Source organism: Schistocerca nitens, chromosome 11 (assembly GCF_023898315.1).
Source record: "Schistocerca nitens isolate TAMUIC-IGC-003100 chromosome 11, iqSchNite1.1, whole genome shotgun sequence".
NCBI lineage: Eukaryota > Metazoa > Arthropoda > Insecta > Orthoptera > Acrididae > Schistocerca > Schistocerca nitens.
Window position 1 is genome coordinate 50,674,539 of NC_064624.1, and position 26,941 is coordinate 50,701,479.

A 26,941-nucleotide genomic window follows, 5' to 3' on the forward strand; every position below is an offset into this window, starting at 1 on the left:
CCCAGAAATTTCAAATACTCTGCTTAGCAACAGATTCCTGTTCTAAATCTATACTTATCAATGGTATTCTGCCATTTACTGCACAGAACAGTGTACACTGTGTTTTCTCAAAACCATCTGCAGACAACCAATTAATTTCCTGAAAGACATAATTCACAGTTTCCTCAGCTAATTCATATTTCTTTGGTGTGATTACTGCATCATCAGAAAAAGAACTAGCTTTGCATCTTCATGACTGTAGAGTGCCAGGTCATTAACATATATTAAGAAAAATATGAGGAACAAACGTTAACACTGTGGGACACCATTCTTCATACCTCCTCAGAGGATGTAGTGTTATCAAAGCAACATTACCATTTCCGCTCATTCACATGACCGCAATGCAGCCATACCTGGATCGACACTAATAGACCAAAAGATTTACTGACTTTAAAAGAAAAGCAATACTACACAATAATTAAAAAATGATTCAGAAATGAAAGGAGAATGGTAGTGTTCCTCCCTGCCTCAATGCTGTGTTGGGTCCATCAGCATGATCGTAGGTTCTGGAGATAAACTGATACAAAATGATTAACATTAAAGTAATGAGGAGATGCAGATACTTATGGATAATTTGGCTATATAAGCACACGTTTTTAATGCTACGTACCTTTTAATATTAAGTTACAATGGCTGGTGCGTATTAACAAAAGCTTTGTACATAACAGGCAATACTTCATACTAATGTCCTCTCGATGGACCCTGTTAGTAATTAATTACATAAAACTACATGTTCTCTGATTGAAAAGACAATTAGGACATTTACGGAGTATTTTACACAAATTTTAACACAGCAAGTCTGCCTTTCATGGAATAATAACAGTAAAAGGTGAATCGCTCAAGGCTTCATTTGTCTTGAAATAACAGAATTCTTTTTTTATATCATTAATCAGTAAGTGTACTTAGAGATTTACGACCGCCGGGTGAGAGTGGCAAAGATAAAGAATAATAGATTCTGCCACTGCTATTTGATGGTTAATTTCTTTTACATTACAATTGTTTGATAGCTTCAGGCCATCAGGCGTTTACCATTGAGCGTATACTAATGTTTGTAGGGCAAATATTACTAATATTAAAAGGACTGCTAACTTTAGCACACTATCTCTACTGTTAAAATCAACCTTCTACATTCTTCCACTTAAATATGATTTAAACCGTTTGTGCACGTCCTGCTCACAACAGGCTTTTAGTACTCTGTTGGAAGTGCCATCAATTCCATGTGTACTTCTACATTGAGTGAATTAATTCTTTTCCTAATTTCAGTTCGAGAGGTGGTTTGAATTTCAATTGTATCAAATTGCATAGGTATTCCTTCTTCCATGTACAACCTTGTATTTCCCAATGAACAGCTGTATCCTCATTTTCCCTACAACATTTTAAAAAAATTATAATTACAATTAATTCTGATTTTTGTTAAACTTTTCATTGAGTTTGATAGGAATAAAATCTTTCTGTGATTTCCACTGTCGTGTTTCCTTTCTAGCAATATCCCAAATTTTTTTCATTTTATCATCAGAGGTGCTAATCCGAGACATGGTGCACACACTTCTTGGCTTTTTAATAACTTTTCCTAATACAGTGCAACAGTTTTTTGTAATATTTGGCTCTTACTCGATAATTACTCCTGGCTGTAAAATAAATTTCGATTTTCTGTTTACAACATATTATCTGTTTAATAAGTCACAGCTTTTTAGATTGTTTCTTACAATTACGATTTGTTGTTTCCTTTGGGAAATTATTTTCACATTAAATTTGAAATTAGCATCAGCTTCCCTGTAGATTTCATCCCATTCTGTTTCTAGCTGTACAACTGTTAAATTAAATGCACTATTTTGGAGGACTATTTTGCATTACTTGTATGGAACTATGTTATATAGTATACCTAGATGTGCATCCTGATCATAAGGATCATTCTCAAAAGGGGGTAAGTATTTGACTAAATTTATATTCAGTCTGTAAAGTATCTTTCTTAGTGCTGCTTTCCTGTATGCAGCAAAATCTATAACTGACATCAAATTGAAAGAACCAAGAAATACTCCAATGTAGTTCTATCTGATTTCTTCAGAATATCTACATTGGAAACCCCGTAAACTATAATTTGCTTGTCTGACTGGCAGATGGCACAATAAAGATTCAAAGTATTTCAGAAATCGTTGGAAATATCTGACTGGGGACCTATACACAGCTAGAACTATAAAGGTTCCATTTAGTTTAAGCTCACAGGCACATGCATCTGCATATTGCTCTAAGCAATATGTTTTTTAGTTTATGAATTTTTCATACTGTCTTTAATTTTAACGTATGAAGTCCCCTCTACTTGCCCACTCCCATCCCTCTAGCCCCTCTGCTCAACACCTTTTCTCCACTGCTTTTCTTCCCCCGCCCCTTCCCCTCAATGGTACCTCATCCAACTTCTCTGCACTACGAGGCAGTCTCACAATCTTGTGCTTCATTTCTGGTGCTAAGCTGTGAAGTTCATATCGATTATAAATATGGCAATGACACCTAATCACCTCCAATATCGCCACCTTGGTATATCAGCATTAAATAGAGTTACTCTTCCCTTCCAGCTAATGTGGAATTTCCTCCTCCTTTCTTCTTGAATTAGAAAATTTCCCCTTTATTCTGTAAATTTAACTGGCATTGTCACCAATCAGAGCGCCCTCATTGAATTGTCTCAATAAAGGTAAACACAAGGATTCAAATACGTCACTGTTGAGTTCTTCGTGATAGTCATTGATTTTTGGGCATGTTCAGATCATTCTGCATGACAGACAGTAAGTGTGTTTCCTCTGCCATACAGTACTTTCAAACCATCATTTCTTTTTGAAGCTTGTCACATTTTGTTTATTGCACTATTTTGTTTGAGCCACATCTGATCAAAATAAATAATACGGAAACAGTTATTTCTTTTCCTGATGCTGTGAATTTATTTCAGAAGTAGCAACATTTAATACAGTATCGGATCCTCCATCAGAGACCATCTTTCATCTTTGCATTTGCTGAATGTGTATGCCAAAGGTTTCAGAACTCTTCCTCTCAATAATTAGCCCCCTGTGAAAGGTATCTTACAATTTAAAACATCACCTTCATTTTGTCTTGTAGGTTACTCACCATGGTCATGAAATTTCAATATAATACAATGAAGAATATCTTTCTAGAGATCCTCCAAATCCGTTTCCGTACACAGGTTTCCATCCACTGCACTTATGTAAATATTCTCAGTAAAGTTCATGGTCAAACACCAGATATCTATGTTGTTGAAGTCTGCAGAGCTGATAAGATTCAGTCTCTTTTGCTTTGTCTTTAAGGTCATGAAGAAATTCGTTTAGCTTATGTAAAATACTCTTTGCTGGTTCTGTGTGTTTTGGAATCAAATCATCTTAAATCAGAAATAAAAACGGCAATATTAATAAATGGAAATCACTGCTCTCTTAGCCAACATATGCCACTGTCCAGTGAGCACAAGTAAAATATGGATAGTGAGTGTCAAACTGTCTGCAAAGCCATGGCAACAGCAGCATGAATTAACCACAGCATTACCGTATGACCTTGTCTGTCTATTTCGAAGGCACCTGTCGTGGAAATGACACTGTGGCAGAAGTATGAGCTTAGAGACATGCACCAAGCAAAATGTGCCCAAGAGTGCTTGTTGGCATTCAAAAAATGGAGGGAAGATGAAAGCTGTGAAAACTGGCATAACCCTCACAACCACCACTTGTTGCTCCTTGATGTAAGTGGGCGGGCGGGGGCTGTGGGGGGGAGGCGGGCACGTGCTGTCGGGCGGGCGGGGGCTGTGGGGGGGAAGCGGGCGCGCGCCGTCGGGCGGGCGGGGGCTGTTGGGGGGGAACCGGGCGCGCGCCGTCGGGCGGGCGGGGGCTGTTGGGGGGGAGGCGGGCGCGCGCGGTTGGGAGGGGGCTGGGCGAGGGACGGGCGCGGGGGGGGCGCGCGGGGGGGCGCGCGGGGGGGCGCGCGGGGCGCTTGCGGGCTGGGTCAGGGGGGGGGAGGCGGGCGGGCGGGCGGGGGCAGGGGGGGAGGCGGGCGGGCGGGCGGGGGCAGGGGGGGGAGGCGGGCGGGCGGGCGGGGGCAGGGGGGGGAGGCGGGCGGGCGGGCGGGGGCAGGGGGGGGAGGCGGGCGGGCGGGGGCAGGGGGGGAGGCGGGCGGGCGGGGGCAGGGGGGGGAGGCGGGCGGGCGGGGGCAGGGGGGGGAGGCGGGCGGGCGGGGGCAGGGGGGGAGGCGGGCGGGCGGGGGCAGGGGGGAGGCGGGCGGGCGTGGGCAGGGGGGGGAGGCGGGCGGGCGGGGGCAGGGGGGGGAGGCGGGCGGGCGGGGGCAGGGGGGGGAGGCGGGCGGGCGGGGGCAGGGGGGGGAGGCGGGCGGGCGGGGGCAGGGGGGGAGGCGGGCGGGCGGGGGCAGGGGGGAGGCGGGCGGGCGGGGGCACGGGGGAGGCGGGGGCACGGGGGAGGCGGGGGGCGGGGGGGCGGGGGCAGGGGGGAGGCGGGCGGGCGGGGGCAGGGGGGGAGGCGGGCGGGCGGGGGCAGGGGGGAGGCGGGCGGGCGGGGGCAGGGGGGGAGGCGGGCGGGCGGGGGCAGGGGGGGAGGGGGGGAGGCGGGCGGGCGGGCGGGGGCAGGGGGGAGGCGGGCGGGCGGGGGCAGGGGCTGCGTATTCGTATTTTAATTCCTATGTATTTAGTTGAGCTCACAGCTTTTAGGTTTGTACTATTTATCGTGTGAACGAAATTTAGCACATTCCTTTCAGTACTCATGTGGTTGACTTCATACTTTTCATTATTTAATGTCAATTGCTATTTTTCACATCATACAGATATCTTTCTCACTTCACAATTGGCTTTGATCATCTGATGACTTTACGATAACGCAAATGACCGCCTAATCTAAGAGGGCTGCTCAGATTGTCTCCTACATCGTATATGTACATCAGGGACAAGACAGGGCCTATAATACACACTTGGGAAACGTCAGATATTACTTCAATTACTTTCTATCAGTTATTACGAACTGTGACCTTTCTGGCACAAAATCACGAATCTGTGCACACTACTAGGATGATACTCCAGGGGCACACAATGTAATTGGAAGTCACTTGTGAGGAATTGAGTCAAAAGCCTTCTGAAAATAAAAATTATGGAATCAATCTAATGTCATCTGTCCATATGAGTTATTACTTTGCGAGAATAAAGAGCTTGTTGTATTTCACAAGAATTATGTTTTCCGAATGTGTGTTGGCTATTTGCCAACAAATGACATCTTCCAGGTAATTCATAATGTTCAAACAGATTATGTTTTCCAGTATCCTCCTGCAAAGCGATGTTACTGGAACGGGTCTGCGTTTCATCGGATTACTCCCATTTCCTTTCTTGGGTTCTGGAGTAATTTGCGCAACTTTCCTGTCTTCGCGTACCGATCTTTCTGCAGATGAAGAGTTGTATATGACTTAAGTATCGATCTATTGCATCAGCATATTCTAAAAGGAACCTGAATGGTCTACAATTTGGACCAGAGGCATTGCCTTTCTTAAGCTGCTCCACTGCATTTAGGATACCAACGCCTGAAGTTACAGTTATTCTTGATTAGAATTCAAAATGGTTCAAATGGCTCTGAGCACTATGGGACTCAACTGCTGAGGTCATTAGTCCCCTAGAACTTAGAACTAGTTGTATGTATTCACGGTGTATTTGGATAGTATTAATCCAAATATACAATTTACTACGGAGGAAGAGAGAAATGGACAACTAAATTTTTTTGATGTATCAGTAATTAAACGGGCAGATTGCAGTCTAGGGCATAAAGTGTATAAAAGAGAAACACACACACACACACACACACACACACACACACACACACACACACCGACCATTACCTCCATAAGGATTCGAACCATAATCCCAGGCAGAAGAGAGGCATCATTAAAACACTGGTGGACACAACTAATAATATCTGTCAGCCAGTTTACTTGCAAGATGATCTAAATCATTTGCGAACGGTTGTTAAGAAAAATGGATACGCTGACAACGAGATAGATCAAGCACTTCATCCCAGAAGAAAAGCGTGTGACAACATTCAGCAAGAACAACTGTCAGCTGGAAGAGTTTTTCTTCCATTTATTTGCAATATTACGGACAGTATTGGGAAAGTTCTGGCAAAGTTTCAAGTTATAACAATCTTTAGACCCACGAAAACGATTAGTGAGTGTAAACGTAGGCTTTCACGGCCCTTGTCACAGTCAAAAAATTCTTCTGGGGCTAAGGCCGCATTGTCAACTATAAAATTCTGACGTTTCAGCGGCTGTTGCAAGACGCCTTCCTCAGGGTGTCTGAGGAAGGTGTCTTGCAACAGTCGCCGAAACGTCGGAATTTTATAGTTGACAATGCGGCCTCAAATCCGGAAGAATTTTAGTGACCAAGTTTTAGTGTTTAAGATCGGCGAAAGATGCACTACACCTCTTAGCAACTCCTGAGGTGTATACAATTCCGTGTGGCTGTGTGAAGGTTTATATTGGAACAACGATAAGAAGTGTTAATACCAGCTAAACCGAACACAAAAGGCAGTGTCGACTGGAATATACCGACAGATCAGTTGTAGCAGAACATGTTTTTAAAGATGTCGACCATGAAATAAAATTTAATGAGAAAAACGTGCTAGCCAGGACATCGATTATTATGCACATATGTATAGGGAAGCTATAGAGATTCAGGAACACCACAATGATTTCAGCACAAAAGGGGACGGCTTAAAGTTAGGCAGGATATGGCAGTCAACTTTGCACCAACGATGTGACGATCTATTACATTAAATCGAGAATAATGACGTTAGTCAGAGACAGAATTACAGTCGGCCCCACGTGACTTACGTTGGTGCCCTCTATATAAACGGGAAATCCATGGCCTGGCAGCCATCATTGACTCACCTCCGAAGATGTTGCCCGCAGTTAGCAACGAATTACAGATAGACTATAGCCTCTCAGCCTGGAACTTTTAATTGATTGCTATCTGTACTACCTCACAGGAATATCTACTTAAGTTTCATTACAAGGTAAACTACTTCGAACAGCAATGAACATTACACCAACTGTATTTCATCCATTCTTTGTGAACATGGTTAGGTCTCTTGAAAAATTTCAGCTGAACTTATTTCAATACCTACAAGGATTTGAGATTCAGTGCTTTTTGTTACCGCTTTGAGCTCTGTTCCTTTTATAATGCAGCTACCACAATTTACAACTACAATACTTATTGTGGTTGTATCTACCCTCCTTGGGTGTTCTACTTTCAGCCTTTGAAACTGAAGCCCTTTCTGCACTTACCTGAGACCCTCTCACCTAGAAAAGCCCAGTCTCCTCTACACATCCCCTATACTCGTGGAACTGCTTTCTTTGCGTAGTTTACTCCTGACCCATTTAGCAGAACCTGTAAATCCACCACATTTTGGCGCAGGTTGAGGAATCTGCAACCTACCCAGTTGCAGAACTGTCTGGGACTCTGATTCAGACCTTCACTCCACTCTGTACGAAATAACCACGTTCAGTTTAGCCCATGATGGTGAGCTCCACCTTCATCTCTCAGGCAAGAATGGCAGTCTTTATTAGCTAGGCGCTGAAACCAGACAGAACCTATTTCATTGCAATGTGACACATGTAAGTTGCGTTTCATAAGAAATGCGACCAAATTCATAAAAAAATCATTTATTTAATATATTCGTACAAATAAAAAATTTTCAAAATAGCACCCTCTTGCGTCAATACACTTCTGGAGGCGGTGTTTCCATGCCTGGAAGGCATCCTGGAATTTCTTTAGAGCTGATGTAACATGGGCCTGGATGCTTTCAATCGTGTCCTAATGTTTTCCTTTCATGACTCCTTTTAACCAAGGAAACAAAAAAAGTCAGCAGGAGCCAGGGCAGGACTGTAGGGAGGCTGAGGTACCAATGGGGTCTTGGTCCTGGCAAGGAAATCTTTTACAATGAAGGCACTGTGACTGTGTGTTGTCGTGGTGAACTTTCCACTTATTCTTGCTGTCGCTTCAGCAGCACGAGACCCTCCTTTTCAGTCTTTTGAGCACTTCCAAGTAGAAAGCTGAGTTCACTGTAGTCCCAGTAGGTAGGAATTCATGGTGGACTATGCCCCTGACGTCCAAGAAGGCAATGTGCATGGTTTTGATCCTGGACTTGCTCATGCATGCCTTCTTGGGACGGGGCGACGATGGGGTGTGCCACTCTGAACTCTGCCTTTTTGTCTCAGGGACGTACTCAAAAATCCACGACTCTTTAGCAGTGATAACTGATTTTAAAAAATGAGGATCATTTTCACACATTTCCAACATTTCTTGGCAGCGTGCTTGTATTCTTCGGTCAACACTTTTGGGACAAGTTTGGCACACATCTTTCTCATGTTCATATCTTCGGTCACAATGCGGAAAAAGGTTGTTTTTGACATGTTTAAAGTTTGTGCTATCAATTGAAGGCTCAGCTGTCTGTCAGAGTTCAAACAATCGCGCACAAGCGTCACATTTTCGTCGACTCATGCGGTTGATGGCCATTCACTGCGAGGTTTGTCAGTGATCTCCTCTCGGCCCTCCATAAACGACTTGTGCCATCGGAAAAAGTTGCGATTTGGACAAGCAATCATCCCCAAAGTCATGCTGAACTAATGGAAACATTTTGGTGGCGGACTTCCTAAGTTTACCGTAAAATTTGATAGCGTACCATTCCTGTACAGAATGATCCATTGTGCCGAGTTACATAAACTCAAAACGGGGTTGACAGAAATGCATGTCCTGACTCTCCGGCAGCTTGCAACCGAATGAGACAAAGAGCGTTTTGAAACTAACACCCCCATCCACTTAGCCCAGCAGGTTACAACACACTGTGGTGTACCATTGTGTTAGAAAGACATTGGTCTCATTACTCATGGAACGCAATCTGTATTGTTACCACCAACGTGAGTCACCACTTACAGCTGGCTATGCCATGGTTTTCATGGCATTCAGAAGCACCCATTTCTAATCTGTAAAGACTCCAACCAGTATGCACACAGAATGCACATTGGATTCCTTCCCCTCCTATGCAGTCTTATCTCTAAATGACGCCATTACACACCTAACATCGGAGATTCCAAGTACCAGTAATACTACCCTCTGCGAATGCTCAGTCTTGCACACTGAGAGGCTTCCTTTGGAACAGGGCACACGACTTCATCTGGCTCATGGATTCCATCAGCCATAGACAGCTCCCAAATCTGTTCATCAGACGAACAGAGCAGGCTCTTCGATCAGCAACATGGAAATTCTTCCACTGCCTCCCACACGCTTGAATGACTTTCCACTCAACCACAAGTGAGAGGTCAATCTCAGTGTGGACAGTACCCAATATGACTGCAGCAGTGGACCAATTGGTGTACAACACTGCCTGGAGCTGTGAGCGAAGAATCACCAACTTGATTCACATCTGAACACAGCAATTACTATATCTGTCCATACCAGAGTTGGTACTGTAGATACACAGACATATGCGAAAAATAGGAGTTGAAGGTAAGGAGCATTGACAAAATTTAAAATAAGTCGCTTCTTATGGAAACATGTGTCAGCCCACAGTACTCTGATGTGCTACTGCTGCTACTATGAGAGCTACCACTGGATTGGGCGATCTAAGTGCTGCAAGTAACACAAAACGAATGATTCAATGCAGACAGTGGTTCTATGCACTACACAGTTACTAAAGCGTATAAATGTGCCTGATAAATACACAAATGTGCACAAAATACAGGGTTTGAAGCTAAATAACAACAACAATATTACAATTATAACTATAATGATAGTAGATGTCACGAAAATATACTTACATCAATTGATAAATAATTTGCTCTCTTGTGACAAACAACAAATGATAAGGATGTCAAGTCATGCATCAGAAGTCCCTGTTGTGAGCCAGTTTAAGTATTAATGCTGACGCTGATGAACAGATAAACTGAGCAAATAAGCTTCTAACTAACACTATGTGCTTTCCTTGCGGGAAAGGTGAAGTCGTCGTAGCAGCAGGCATCTGGTGTCAACATAATGCTGTTCAACCAAACCTACTGTTTGAATACCAGTGGGTGTACGCATGTTAGTGTCAGTGTAATATCGAAAAGGGAGTTCTAATAAGTGGTATTACTTGAAAACCATCAATTTAGTGATGACAAAGTAATATCCCCCCCCCCCAATGAACCATGGACCTTGCCGTTGGTGGGGAGGCTTGTGTGCCTCAGCGGTACAGATAGCCATACCGTAGGTGCAACCACAACAGAGGGTTATCTGTTGAGAGGTCAGACAAACGTGTGGTTCCTGAAGAGGGGCAGTAGCCTTTTCAGTAATCGCAGTCTGAATGATTGACTGATCAGGCCTTGTAACATTAACCAAAATGGCATTGCTATGCTGGCACTGTGAATGGCTGAAAGCTAGGGGAAACTACAGTTGTAATTTTTCCTGAGGGCATGCAGCTTTACTGTATGGTTAAATGATGATGGCGTCCACTTGAGTAAAATATTTCGGAGGTAAAATAGTGCCCATTCGGATCTCTGGGAGGGGACTATTCAGGAGGACATTGTTATCAGGAGAAACAAGACTGGCGTTCCACATATTGGAGTGTGCAATGTTGTGCAGGTACGTTAGGTAATTTGAAAAGGGAAATGGATAGGTTAAAGCTAGATATAGTGGGAACTAGTGAAGTTCCGTGGCATGAGGAACAAGATTTTGGGTCAGGTGAATTAAGGGTTATAAATACAAAATCAAATAGGGGTAATACAGGAGTAGGTTTAATAACGAATAAAAAATAGCATCGTGGGTAAGTTACTACAAACAGCATAGTGAACACGTTGTTGTAGCCAAAATAGACACAAAACCCACACCTTCCACAGTAGTACAAGTTTATATGCTAACTAGCTCCGCAGATGAAGAGATTGAAGGAATGTATGATGAGATAAAAAAAATTATTTAGATAGTGAAGGGAGACGAAAATTAAATAGGCGTGGAGGACTGGAACTCGATAATAGGAAAACGAAGAGAAGGAAATGTAGTAGGTGAATACGGAATGGGGAAAAGGAATGAAAGAGGAAGCCACCTGGTAGAATTTTGCACAGAGCATAACTTAATCATAGCTAACACGTGGTTTAAGAGTCATGAAAGAAGGTTGTATACTTGGAAGAGGCCTGGAGACTCTGGAAGCTTTCCGATTGATCATGTAATGGTAAGACAGAGATTTTGGAACTAGATTTTAAATTGTAAGACATTTCCAGGGGCAGATGTGGACTCTGACCACAATCTATTGGTTATGAACTGTAGATTAAAACTGAAGAAGCTGCAAAAAGGTGGGAATTTAAGGAGATGGGACCTGGATAAACTGACTAAACCAGAGGTTGTACAGAGTTTCAGGGAGAGCATAAGGGAACAATTGACAGGAATGGGGGAAAGAAATACAGTAGAAGAAGAATGGGTAGATTTGAGAGATGGAATAGTGAAGGCAGCAGAGGATCAAGTAGGTAAAGAGGTGAGGGCTAGTAGAAATCTTTGGGTAACAGAAGAGATATTAAATTTAAGTGATGAAAGGAGAAAATATAAAAATGTTGTAAATGATGCAGGCAAGAAGGAATACAAATGTCTCAAAAATGAGATCGACAGGAAGTGCAAATGGCTAAGCAGGGATGGCTAAAATACAAATATAACAATGTAGACGCATATATCACTATGGGTAAGATAGATACTGCCTACAGGATAATTAAAGAGACCTTTGGAGAAAAGAGAACCACTTGTATGAATATCAAGAGCTCAGATGGAAACCGAGTTCTAAGCAAAGAAGGGAAAGCAGAAAGGTGGAAGGAATATACAGAGGGTCTATATAAGGGCGATGTACTTGACAATATTATGGAAATGGAAGTGGATGCAGATGAAGATGAAATGGGAGATATGATACTGTGTTAAGAGTTTGATTGAGCACTGACAGATTTAAGTCGGAACAAGGCCCCAGGAGTAGACAAAATTCCATTAGAACTACTAATAGCCTTGGGAGAGCCAGCCCTGACAAAACTGTACCATCTGGTGAGCAAGATTTATGAGACAGACGAAATACCCTCAAACCACTTTAAGAATATTATAGTTCCAATCTCAAAGAAAGCAAGTGCTGATGACATGTGTGAAAATTACCAAACCGTCAGTTTAATAAGTCACAGCTGCAAAATACGAACACGAATTCCTTACAGACCAACGGAAAAACTGGTGGATGCCGACCTCAGGGAAAATGAATTTGGATTCCATTAATATGTTGGAACACGTGACGCAATACTGACCCTACGACTTATCTTCGAAGACACATTAAGGAAAGGCATTTGTAGACTTAGAGAAAGCTTTTGACAATGTTGACTGGAATACTTTCTTTCAAATTCTGAAGATGGCAGGGGTCAAATACAGGGAGCAAAAGGCCATTTACAATTTGTACAGAAACCAGATTGCAGTTTTAAGAGTCGAGGGGCGTGAAAGGGAAGCAGTGGTTGGGAAGGGAGTGAGACAGCAAGCAGTAAAGGAAACTAAAGAAAAATTCGAAATAGGAATTAAAATCTATGGTGAAGAAATAAAAACTTTGAGGTTTGCCGATGCGACGAGACTGTAATTTTGTCAGAGACAGCAAAGAACCTGGAAGAGCAGTTGAACGGAACACACTGTGTCTTAAAAGGAGGCTATAAGACGAACAACAAAAGCAAAACGAGGATAATGGAATGTAGTCTAATTAAATCAGGCGATTCTGAGGGTTGAAATTAAAATTTAAAACAGTCTTGATCGCAATCTTGTTAAAATATTTTTTTTATTGGGGTATTTGTATGGAGTGTAGCTATGTATGGTTGTGAAACGTGGACGATAAATAGTTAGGACAAGAAAAGAATAGAAGCTTTCGAATTGTGGTGCTACAGGAGAAGGTCGAAGATTACATAGGTAGAATGCTACAGGAGAAGGTTGAAGATTAAATGGGTAGATCATGCAACTAATGAGGAGATACTGAATAGAATTGGGGAGAAGAGAAATTGGTGGCACAACTTGTCTAAGAGAAGGGATCGGTTGGTAGGACATATTCTGAAGCATCAAGGGATCACCAATTTAGTACTGGAGGGCAGTATGGAGGGAAAAAATCGTAGAGGGAGACCAAAAGATGAGTACACTAAGCAGATTCAGTTGGATGTAGGTTGCAGTAGTAACTTGGAAATGATTAAGCTTGCACAGAATAGAGTAGCATGGAGGGCAGCATCAAACCACTCTCTGGGCTGAAGACAACAACAACAACAACAACGATATTCTCCTTGGATTAATGACATTGAGCATGCAGTGTGTCAACGCAGATTTCAGCCTTGTTCCACAGAAAAGTTTGCTCTCCCCTGATGTTCCCTGATGTTACAAAGTGATCATACCATCTCTGTAGGGGATTCAGTCGGGACAGTTAAAATATTTAACAGAGGGAGCACAGATCTACAGGAGCTGATTTTTAACATTTAATGAAATGCAGTACAGGATGAGCTAGAGTGTTGGCAAAGATGGCAGTCACATATTCTCCAATTCTACGACACACTGTGCAGTAATTTACTGTCGATAGCTTGCCAAACTCTCCACTCATTAGAAACTACCATAGCTCGACTCCATGATGCATTCTGTGCACTGAGGTGTCAATGTATTATTCAACATTACCAGATGTGGGCACTGAATTATGATCGTATTTAAGTTTGTTTATATGCCCAGCTGTAACTAATACTTTATAAAACCCCTCCATTTCAATGTAAATAAACAGTTACCACCATGACCAAGTGGACGAAAGAAACAGTCTCACCCCAAGGGTCTTTAAATGACTGGTCCTGCAATGATGAAGGTATAAACCAGAAGAACGAGACGAATGGATCATTACTTCCTGATATTAGAAATGCTTTGGTTATTGGGGCTTCATGCTGTGGAAAATAATCATATTTTTACACTGTTGACATATCCTGTGGGAGTCCACTTAGAGCATGTACATATTTTTCAAAAATACTGTTTCAGTTAAAATATCAGCTACTGCAGGAGATTTTGCACGGAATTGAGGGACTAACAGGCAGTGATATTCACCACCTGAAAAAGTAAAACAAAACAGCACATTCTTATTTGGCACCATCTCTGTGGGAAATCAGGATATGTGCAGATATTTCTGCTTTGCTCGCCGCATGCAAGTCAATATATTTTATTTCAGTGAGACATACTTAAGCATCCAAAAGCTGTTGGTCTGGAATGCACCAACCTTGTAGCTTTCGAACAGGCAATCTGAATTAAAGCATATTTTCGAAGCACATCTAGGAACAGAAATGTTACTCAATGAATTCGTTATATGTAAGGATTGCTGGATTAACTCTCAGCATAGCTTGCTGGTTACAGATAAAACTAGTAAATTGAATGAGAATCAATAGAAACAGAACTTTAACTAGATTCTTCAAAAAGGCAATGCACCAAAACGCACATGTGTCAGTATATTGTACACTATGTACAAATTTGCAGATGTGTTGCACATTCATTAAGAGGATGCAAAGCACGTGCATTTGACAAAAAAATGGAGGCAATCAACACTAAATTAATGGAACTGAAGGTCTTGTTAAGAGAGGTGTTATGAATTTGAAGTGTTGAATGTTCATATACAGAAATATGAACTGTGTGTCAACGAGAAAATTAAAGGAGTCAGTATAAAACTAAATTATGTGTGAAATATCGATGTGATAGCTAAGGCACTTCATGCCCGTCACCACCAATTGTCTCAAAGTAAACCTAAGTTGTAAACTGTCTCAAAAATGGCGTAATTCAAAAATGGTTCAAATGGTTCTGAGCCCTAAGGGACTCAACATATGAGGTCATCAGTCCCCTAAAACATAGAACTACTTACACCCAAGCAACCTAAGGACATCACAAACATTCATGGCGAAGGCAGGATTCGAACCTGCGACTGTAGCGGTCGCACGGTTCCAGACTGAAACACCCAGAACCGCTCGGCCACAACGGCCAGCAATGGCTTAGTTTACACCAACATGTTGATGAGAAAGTGTAATGTTAAAAACTGGAAACTTGACCGAAGTTACTTTGGTGAAAGTAAGGTCAACTGCAACAAGACCATTATCTCTCAGTAATATTTAAGCCAGTAACTGAGAGGCTGAAAGAGCTGTCATGTACTATGGATAGAATCAGAAATAGGAGGAGGAGGAGGAGGAGGCATGCTGAGTTAAGACAGAACATATGGGGTCATCAGGGCAAAACCATATTTCTTAGGTAAGCACACAATATGTTTAACCACGAAGGCAGTAAGAATTGTTAACAAGGAATTTGGAAGATTGCCTAGGCTGTTACAGTTAATAATTTTGAAAATGGCGAATGTTAAAAATATACCCTGTAACTATAAAAACACGTGGTGCAATATTAAGCATGACCAACGCATGTAAAACCCCGAAAGGATGAATGGATGTCTCAGAGCGACAAATACAGGACTGTAACTACAGCAGCAGTAGCAGCTCCACATAGTGTAGGTAAAAGTCGAAGTACAGCAAGAAAGACTAAACAATCGGCCTCTGAAGTATATAAATTATGGTAACTAAATGAAATCATAGCTCGATTACGACTGTTTACAGCTTCAGTTAGGCAAGAGATTGCAGATTACATGAACAAAATGTTATTGATCATACCTGAGCTTAGAAAAATACGCATCGTCGAGTAATTGCGAAGAGAGTAGTTCACGAGCTTTACAGACCTGCATGCAGAATATATCTGATAATACGAGGAATGGATTATGCATGGCAGGCTGATCTCTTAGATACACAGGACTACTTACAATCAAATAATGGTTTCAACTACATTCTCACAGTCACAGGCACACACGGTCACAGGCACAGAGGATTCTGAATAATTGTTGCACACAGGACTAAATCGACTGCCCAACCGACTTGAGGCGTATGATGGAAGTGAATTTTACAATAGGCATTTCAAAGCAGAATTGGAACGATGTGGGATAAATCACTATTCAACATTCTCTCATTTGGAAACTATTATTGCCAAATGGTTTAACTGGATAATTAGAAACCGAATGTAGAAGCAATTTAATCTTCAACGTACGTGCAAATGCCTGAACATACAGCCACAAATCATTTCAAGTATAATCACATTATTCACCACAGAATTAAAAACGAACCTATTGATGTTTCAAACGAATTATGGGAACGCTTCGAACCCAATCTGTTCCTCATACAGCAGGTCATAAGATGTTGAGGGAACAGGGCATTGATGAAATGGCTTAGTTTCTCATCAAAGCACTACAGCTGGGTGAACACTTGCATTTTGCTATGTAATACGAAAAGCAAAGCTCAAGCCATGCAGTAGTGTGATATGAGTGCTAGGAAACGTATCAACAAAGTTGGAGGTGGTATTCTCAAGAATCTGCGATCAGAAGTTTGTATCTCTGGATACAGTTTCTGCGGAGTTGGAACAAAATTGAAATAGCACCTAGCTTATGGTGATAAGGGCTTTGATGCTTTGGACAATGTACGCAAAGAGCACATGATCGCCTACACTACAAACAAAGATCACCTTATTGCAGACCAAATATTCATTGATGAGGTTGTGCAGGTATGTCAAGAGATGGATATTCATGTAGGACAACCTATGTCTGCATATGTGGTTGATAAGGCGATGTTTGCTCGAACTTAAATTGGGTACTGGACTAACCTTCAAGCAAATACTGAATGCAGCTCACTGCATACTAAACAAGAAGAAAAACCTATGTGATGTTTAAAAAATTCGTGACAGTAGCAAAACGAGCCTAGAGGCAGAAAGATGGAAGGAAATGATGTGTTAAAAGGCATAGGTTGCTACCAATACCAAAGAGATCTGGTGGACCAATTCTGTTTATGATACCTCCATTTGCTGGGCTGTCAGCCACTGGTTTCATTAGCTAGGAGACCCGATATATTTCAAGCAGTACAGAACATCCAAAAATGCGAAAAGTAATTACAAGCAGGTAAAAGGCATAATATGACCATGGAGGCCATCGCTATGGGTAAAGGCTTATATTTACAATACAGGAAATAACTTGGGTTGTACATTTAAGAAACAGCCCACAGCAGTGGTACTGGAAAGAAGGATTAAAACTCGTCAGAAAATTTAAAATCGCGATATTTTACAGCATGTTTATGTAGGATACATGGCCTGAGACAGTGTGGAAACCCAAGAAACGTGGAACTGTCAATTTAGATGTTGTTCAGGGTATGTAGCGCTTTGTGATTTAAGGCCACATGAAAGATTGTGTTGTCATTTTACCAATAGGAACCAGCTGTTGTACAATGTTCGACACTACCATAACTTCAGTTCATACCTCTGAGGATATTTCTGCATGGTATTTTTCCAGAAAATTGCATAAAAACAAGCAGTATGCAAGTCTCCACATCATTTGAGGCTGCAATGTAATTACGTACACTCTAATGCTAATTGGTCTAAATTGAAAGCAAACTACTTTCCTCCAATAGATGAGCAGGGAGTAGGGATGTACAGAATCAACTGGTCTGGAAACACACAAAATCATAGCTAACGTCACTGAATTAATAATAAATTGCGTCTAGAGAATGGGGAAGTTGTGGCAATACCTCCTGGCTCTTGCCGCATTGTCAATTCATATGTACACTTGAAACGTTTTGCTGAGGGATTTGAGGTACATGTAAACGTTAATATGTTTAAATCAGAGATAAAAACGAAACACATTGCGGACTTCAGTCACAAATATTCAATAGGATGGCTACTTATTTTCTCAAAGGGTCAAGTGATGGTGTATAATACTGATAAAATTTTTGAGTTATCAACTGGTGGCCATACTGTCAGTAAGTACAATTCGCATAGAGCATAATATTGCAACGAATTTTGTACCTTGAAGACAGGTTAGTCCATACTATTTATCCATTTTTTCCAACAGTGGGTCCTGCTTATAAAAGTGAAGAAAATGAAGTCCACAATGAACATGGGCTGCTACACGAAGCCAAGGAGGTGAAGGGTTCACAACCATCACGAATGTGGCAGGTACTGTGAAGTTAGGCTGCCAAAGCAACAGCCAAAAGTGAACTCTGGGATGTAACAGAAGAATGGCATGTCCCATACTGGCAGGCAAGGGAGTCTTCAAATATGAGGGAATAGGATGAGTGGCCACACGTGAGAGAGATACAACATGCCTATCCACTGAGGAGGACATCATGCCAGTATGACTAGTAGTTCAGCATCTTCTGCACAGACACTCAACTGGGCTAGTGAAAAAGCCACCAGTGGCGAAACGTATTCCGTGGTAGTGGAGTGTGTTAAGACACCATATGATGGACAGAGGTGCAGAGGAATAAACTAAACACCAACAGTCTAGTTATGAATGGACATGGGATAAAGAAAACGGAGCAGGGTAGTCTCATCAACTCACCTGGAAGTACCACTTAGGAGATGCAAGACACTGAGGAACTAGGTACTATGTAGAGCCAAGTAAGAATACATGGGAGGACCAAGGAAGTTTCGTATCAGACATGAGCCCCAGGAATTTTCTAGTTTCAGCGAGTGGAAGAACAAAAGGCGCAAGATGTAGGATGGTGTAAGAAACTCATTTCACTGAGAAATATTCATACAAAAGGTTTTGGCAGTGGAAAGTGAAAGCCACTGCACAAGCTTCACGAGAAAAAACGATAGGAACGACACTGAAAACGCTGCTGAAGGAGACAAGTTGATGTAGAACTGCAACAGATCGTAAAATCCTTGACAAAAAGGGAGGTGAGATGGCTGATGGGAGAATCGATAATATGGTTAATGGGGATAGCAAAGACAATGATACTCAGATAAATGTGTCCGACAAAGCCAAACCATATAAACAGATGTATATGGATGATGGTTCAAAATGTGGAGAGCACATCTCCACAAGCGAATCACATTCCTGCACACCTCAGTCCACCAGGGACCAGGACATGCTACAGTAAACTTGAAGTGCATGGTATGGAACAGTTTGCAACGGAAGGATAACGTTCAGAAGATTCCTTACTTGGTCATCACAGCTATGTGAAGGTCGTGAGGGAGGAGTAAAGCCTCCGGTCGGCCTCAGAAACCTGCCAACTGGGTTTGCACTCAGGTGGGGTAGAAGTCTGAAAATGGATAGCACACAGAAAGTGATCACTTGGGTATGTGTCAGAGGGAGTGGGCCATTCAAGATGACAGGTGAGCTGGACAGTGCAGAACGAGAGGACGAAATGGTAATAAATGTGAATGGAATCTGAAAGAAACATGGGTGCTCCAGTGCTAAGAGGGAGGATTCAGAAGGTCTGCTAAGAGGTAACCTCTTGGACAGGTTCTCTGGGAGCCTCAAAGCGGATGGTGGGAACTGAAGTCACCAAGTAGCAAAAATGAGTGAAGGAGCTGACCAATGAGCTGGAGTAAGTCTGACTTGGTAACAGCAAATAACAGAGGGGTGTAGATGTTACAGAGAGAAAAGGTGAAATGAAGGAGGAAAAAGCAGACTGCAACAGCTACCCAACGAGTGTTCAGTGAGATGGATGACCAGCATGGCTCCATGAGGTGGAATGCAGTCCTCGGGGGAAAGGTCACAGAGTCCCAGAACGAAATATGAGAGGTCAAAGGGGTTGTGAGGACAATTTGTTTCTTGGAAGCAGAAAACAAGCGAACACTGCAATTCCAAGAGCACCTGTAATTCCTCCTTGTTGGATCTAGTACCACAAATGTTCCATTGGAGAAGAGTCATAATGGGGATTGGGGAGGAGGGAACAAATGAAGGTTAGTCACCTTGCGGTTGCTGAGTACCAGCCTTCAAAAATTCACTGCTACAGGGGCAGAGGCTGGAGAATCCTGTTCATGAGATCTACAAACATTTTGTCATTCTCCTTGGGTCAGCCTGTGAATTCCATGGCAGAAAATCAGTAGGCAGTGGGCACCAGCAAAATGGAGGTCAGCTGGGTGAGGGTATATGTGCCAACAGCACTGAAGGGGATCTCTAAGTCAGGGAAGGAGAAAACCGTTCATTTTTGTTTTCATTTTTGTTTGATTTCATAGAACTTTCTAGTTGGCAGATGAAGACTACGTTTTTAGCTGTAGAAAGTATTTGCGGGAGTACTGCTTTTGTCCTTCCAGCCTGATAGTTCTGTAGCAGGCGATTTCGTCATCAGGGGGCAAGGATTTGATGGCTTGTTGTGCAGCCGCAGGAGGAGAAGGAGATGCTACTGTGACCTGAGTGATTTCACTACTGCAATACTGAACTTGAAGTTGCAAGTCTGGGTGGGCATATTCTCCATTATTCATGGCATAGCAAAAATGATACTGTAAATGCCAGATGGTAAAATGCAAGGATCTTGACTAGCAAACAACTGTGAGTGACAAGGTGGAGTTTGATGTCCTTCACTCAGATCTCCTGGATGGCTCACTCATTAAGACACATGGGACATTCATGGGATTACAACTGATACAGCAGAGAGGAGGCAAACAGCTGCCCTAATGAGCATCTCTGCCAAGAGTAACACATTTGGCCATGTTTTGACAGGATATGTGTTTTATTATAATGTTGAACTCATTTTGTTTGTAATGTATGGTTGGACCATGATGACTTCATAGCCTGCCTTAATCTTTGAGGCAAACACTACTTGAGCAAATAATAGAAAAAGAGTGCATGTGGGCTTTAAGTTTGCATCCATCTTCTTCATTACTCAATGGGGCACAGTGATGCTATGATTAGAGGGAAGTGTGGATTTCTCCCTCGGTGAGGCCATCTAGCATCAGAATGTAAAGAACACCATGTGAAGAATTCAGTGAACGATGGTCCTCAACACAAACAGGATAACTCTGGAGGAGTGATGCTGTAAGCAGTTGTAGGGCCTGAAAATCACAATACGTCTTCAGAAGCAAAGTTGTATTACATAAATGACAAAAGAATTTCACAGGGCCTGCAACTACAACAACACCTTTCAGAATAATGCAAGCATGAACCGTAGCAAAGGACTGACCACCTCCGGTACGTGATACCATGAGGAACTGATGTACAGCTGGTATGGCCTTGAAATTTTTAGCCTCATTCTGTTTATGTTTAGTAGACACACCCTAAGACATTGATTGAGCCACTGCAAAAAATCCCCATGATTGCCAACATCTGCAATGGCATGCTCCTTCCAATTGGGTGCCCCCTCAGAGGGGGATTCACACACCGTAAATGACTGTTCACACCTCCCGAACTCCTGACAGAGGGACCAACTGGCATTTGGGAAAGTAACAGTCACCCCTCTCTGGGCCTGGCCTGTATCAGAGGGTATGTGTGAACCCTACTGTTGACCCAGAGCTAGGAATTATGCATTACCTTGTCACCTGTAATGTGTCTAATGAAAGAGCCAGCCTTCAGGAACACACCAGGATGATGGAGGAACAAAGAGAATGAGGACTTACCAGTTAAGTCTTCACAACCTTACTGAAACTGGCACCAGCTACTCTGAATTCTTCTTGATCATGGCCCGTAAACTGTCACCACTACAAGCTTGTGTGTGTTTCCTGAGCACCACTGTGGCACAGCATTGAAAGAGTTGTCCAACACTATATTCATTCATCTGAAAGGCTGGGAATCAGCTCCAATTTTTTGATTTATAGCCACTCACCATTTCTTGTTCTACTGCAGTATGACATTAGCTTGTGGCTATCAAGATGAATTTGTTGAATGTCAGTGATTTTCAAGTGATGTTCTAGATTAAGCACAATACAGCTGCTGATATACCACCTGAACATTTGCCTTCCTGTACAGATATTAGACATGTGCTCTATTTATTTAGGAACAGTCACATAATGGTTGTTGCACAGAACAGCATTACTGACCATACTGCCTTGTAATGTTGGTGCTTATTGGTAATTCTGAATAATTAAAATAGTGTATTTTATTTCTGAAGTACTCTCACAACAAATAAAAATTAATATTTCTCAAAAAGTTCTGCAGTGAATTATGAAAACTTACCTTGCACTATCAGATGCATATCTTGTTGAGGCTTCCACCTGAAACATTTCAAGAAATGGCCAGTGATTTACAACTGATGGGACAGTAAATAAATAGATTTATATTAACACCTACCAACATGTGATTAGTCCACCAAATGCTGTAAGTGAAGCTTGAAAATATCATTAAAGAGGACATGATAAACTGTTGCAGTTAATGAAACAGAATATTAGTCAGAATTCACTTTCCATTTTCTCAATTTGTCTTCAGTACTGTAAATAACTACACAAGCTAGTAATTTGGTTGTAGCCATACTTCCTACTAGACACTTCACATTTTTAACCTGTCATGCACTTCCGCCTTGTGTAAAATTTTCATTCACGTTTTTTTTATTATGAAAACTGCCATTCACTGACAGAAGAATCGATTATCATAAATGACACATTTGGGCCTTTGTGCTCTAGGCAGCCCAGATGAACTTGCAGAGGTGAGGAGCGACTTCTAAACCCAACCTTAAGTTCACACCCAGAACTACATACAGACCTGGACCATTAAATATACAAACATTAATAAATATTGGCAAACTCAAAATACTTTCAGACACTATAAATGTATAACAAAATTGGTATTACAAAACAGCACATTCACAGATGAAGAAATACCACATTCAGAGAACTGTAGATTTTTACATAGAACACAGGGAAGAAATTCGCGAAACTATCCCAGACTAGGCTCTGCATTCATAAACGTCAAATCTATGTTGCAATCAGTACCAAATTTTTCCATTACCTCCAGAAAGACTCACTCCCTGCAGTAATCCAATATTTAGATGAGAGGTACACAATAATTGATGCACAATAAATCATGTTAACAAGAACAATGCAGAAAGCAAAACAGTCCTGAGAACTATGTTGAGAAGCATCTGTTGAAGTTCCAGAGGAAAACGTAAGTTTTTATTAAATTTTTATCCTCAGATTGGTACAGAATGGAGATGAGAACACTTTCTGCCTAAACTGCTATTAATTAAATGTATTCACAACTGGAATTTTGACTTAAGCCATTCTCAGGTGACAGCTTACTATGAACTATGTCGAAGTTATTACATGTCATGCCTAGTCATTGGGGAGTGGATATAAAGATGTGCAGTATGATATGACTGACAGAAATTAGTACATTAGGTACTAACATTGTCTGGACATACAGATTATGAAGACTCCAGTCTTGTAATGACTATGGAATTTGCAAACACGGTTAACACAAGGAAAATACTACCTCAAAAGGAATTATAAAGGTTTCAGACATCACACTGACTTACCACTTGAGAATCGTACAGCCGCCAAATTAATTTTGAATAAATATGTACCATAACAGTCCAGGGAGAAAATGTTTTCATTTATAAATGTCTGCCTGACTGTGGATGTAAGAAAAAAGGACAAATGGTAAGAAAAAGACAGTTAGCTAAATTGTTGGCAGATAACCATCCACCCCACCCCACATATATATCACTAAATCAATAAAAAGATATGCAATCAACACTAATATGATTTGAGAATATCACATAGCTTATGTGCCAATAACAAAGCACAATTCCAAGAACTTCATAAATTTCATTGTCAGACATAGATACCTGTTGAAATTGACCATTACCACTGATTAATAAAAGTGGTTCCTGGCCTAGAATAACTGATAATCATGTTCACAGAAGATTCAAAGAAATTACATGAAAAGTTCAAGGAGAAAACAACAGCAGAAATTCTAAAATACAAGATATATCAGGGATGGCTTAGGACAGGAAGGTCCTGTGATGGGCAGATTGATGAAGGACTGAAGTGGCAAAATACTATTGGAATACATTTGTAAAATTTTAGAAGGCTTATGACTATAAAGCACGACTGCTTTTATTCAAAATACTTAAAAAATCTGACATGCAGAATACAACATGAGTCCTTTTAAAAGAACTTCAGCCTCATTTGATATAAGAATAGACTTTAGCCAAGGCAATGGACTAACTCCATTCTTCTTTCAGACCATAATAGAAAAGTGAACATTGAACAGATGGAGCACTTGTCAGAACATAATACCACAAGTTGAATACTACTTGGTTAGAAAATGGATGTCAAAATTGTCTGTTATACTTTTGTAGATAATTTAGCAATACTGATAGTGTAGAGAAGGTACAAAACAGAGAGAAAGAAAAACAGTAGGAAAAGCATGACTACTCATCTCCTCTGATAAGAAGCAGTAATGGGGGAACAGCAATACTGCAAAATCCCACTCAAATACTGAGTATGAGAGTATCAGGGGAAGACAAATTTAAGGATCTATGATAAGTCATATAGCCAAATGGTGGAGAAAATGGAGCCACAAGAGGAAGACTATGAAAGATGGACTTTGCATTACAGTAAACAGAAGATGTTCATAGTAAAAATTCATTCTCCAAAATTGCAGAACCTCTGACTCGCAAGGCAGTCATTTGGCCAGAATACACATCTGTATCATAAACACTGATTTCAGATTTAACAAATGATAGTGAAAATTATGAAAAAAGAAAAGATATTAGGAAACAGAACACCAGTACAAACATTTAAATTCAGAAACAATAGACAAGTATACATAAATATGTAGGAAAATAACTGGGGCCAGAATTTGGCAAAGAAGGGTAATGACTCTTAGCATACTGAAAAAACTCATTGGCTTACAGAAGTGCACAAAGACCTACAAGACACTTGTATAAATAAGCAAGAAATTGAAAACCAAACCAAATACAGAAACAGAATTGAGTTGATAAATTCTCCACAGCAAAATAGTTCCAAAAAGACAAGATAGAAACTAGACATCAGGTGAGTGGAGAGAAATACGTGTACAGATGAAGGAGTAGCATAAAGAAATGTTAAACCTTAGCTGGCCTGTAACTGAGTAGAACAAAAAAATTTGTTTCTCATTTGTAATACCTTCGCAGTACAGCATAGTGGTGCTGTATGTACTGCAAATGAACTACAGCAAGGAGGTCAAAAAGTCTCTGCAAATATGCAGATAACAGTATTTGGGGTGTTTTGTTAGGCTACAGCAGTGCTCAGAAGTATTTTTCAGTTGCGTTGTTATGCTGTCAGTACTGCTTGCATGCAGTCACAGAAGAGCAATGCACTTAAGTGTCACTCCATCAAGCACTTCATGCTGCTGTTGTTACATATCTAGTAAATGAGCAAAATCATACAACAATGTAAGTATATATATTCTTTTAGCTCAAAAGTATGTAACTTGCCTTGATGGCATGGTATTCATTGACCACTATAACTCAGGTATTCACTCAGTGATTGTTTACTTGTAGAGAACTAGAAGTATAACAAAATGGAACACTTGCTTGATGTGAAACAAACTGTTTGGCATGTCTTCAAGACTGGGAGGTAACAGTCTAGCACTGCTACAGAGTATGGCATATTGCAACAACTAACAAGTGTGCGAAGTCAATGGCATGAACAGCAAGTAACAGTAACCAATAAGCTACGTCCGATCATCCTTGATGAAGAGCGAGGATGAAAGACATTGATTTATTGATTTATTTTATTTCATTAACAGTACAGAGTAACCCACCACCTTGAAATTTAAGGTGGGTCAGACGCTTCTGAATCTAACAGCAAAGACTTCTCATTGTTACAATCTTATTGGTATACAGCTGCTATGCTTTTTTAAAAAATAATACGAAGAAAATAATATATAAATTTTTCTCTTAGGTTACAGCAAATGCAATGCTTAACAATTGTTAAAATGGTTGAAATGGCTCTGAGCACTATGGAACTTAACATCTGAGGTCATCAGTCCCCTAGAACTACTTAAACCTAACCAACCTAAGGACATCACACACATCCATGCCCAAGGCAGGATTTGAACCTGCGACTGTAGGAGTCTTGAGATTCCAGACTGAAGCATCTAGAACTGCTCTTAAAGTGGTTCCATATAATTTGTTACTACCTAGTTGATGAGAATATAATTTATAATATGCACATATCAAAGAAAAATAAATGAAAAGAATATGTAATACAATGAGTGCAGCGAAAGAACATGCCGTATTTGGAAGTGTAATATAGTCTAAGTAGCATGTTGGCTGATAATGGCGTATTTCTACGTATTTCAGATGATAAGGTCTTGGTACAACCTCGAGCTATTCTCATCTGAAATGGTTTGTGCTAAGGACAGAATGATTTGTAGGCAATCAGCTGTAGCTCCAAGAGAAACACCTCAACAAATCAGGGATGATCTGAAGCAACATAATTGACTGAGCCCATACACGTCTACCATAAAAAGTCACTTAGTAACAGGCGATTTACATGATAAATGAAATAAACCAGCTCATAAATTCAAAAACTAGGGACAGGACAGACTTTCCAAGGAAACCCTTAACTTGGAATGCCAAAGACAGATTTAAGGTTTTATGGAGTGACAAAAATAAATTTAACATTTTTTTTCTGATGGTGTGGAGTATACAGGGTGAGTCACTAACTATTGCAGCCAAGAGTAACTCTGAAAGTATGATAGGAGTTGAGAGGTTTGTGGGACAAAAGTTGCATGGTACAACAGGGGCCACAGTATGAAATTGGTTGATTGTTCCTTCAGAGATATAAAGGTCAACTTTGCTTTTTAAATGGGATGCTACAGTTTGATACTTATTTTCTGATAGCAGCTATGGAGATGAATCCGACGATGTTTAACACTAACTTCTTTGAAGGTCAATGAAGGTCAAAAAGGTGGCTTGAACATCCATTTACAGAAGGTGTTCAAAGTGATGACCATTGGTATCAATGCAGTGCTGCGATCTTCTTACCATGGATGGAGTGGTATTTCTTATCACATCAGCACTTATGGTAACACACACTCTGACAATTGTC

General features: G+C 41.2%; 1 protein-coding gene across 5 annotated transcripts in view; it reads right to left on the bottom strand.

Annotated features, from left to right (window-relative positions):
- The window catches only part of LOC126213119 (putative zinc finger protein 66), a 134,333-nt gene that overhangs the window by 59,339 nt on the left and 48,053 nt on the right, over positions 1 to 26,941 (bottom strand). For all 5 annotated transcript variants that reach the window (XM_049940730.1, XM_049940728.1, XM_049940727.1 and 2 more), the window contains exon 7: positions 22,080 to 22,117. In XM_049940730.1, the coding sequence (XP_049796687.1) occupies positions 22,080 to 22,117 (38 nt within the window). The remainder of the gene's footprint in view (positions 1 to 22,079; positions 22,118 to 26,941) is intronic.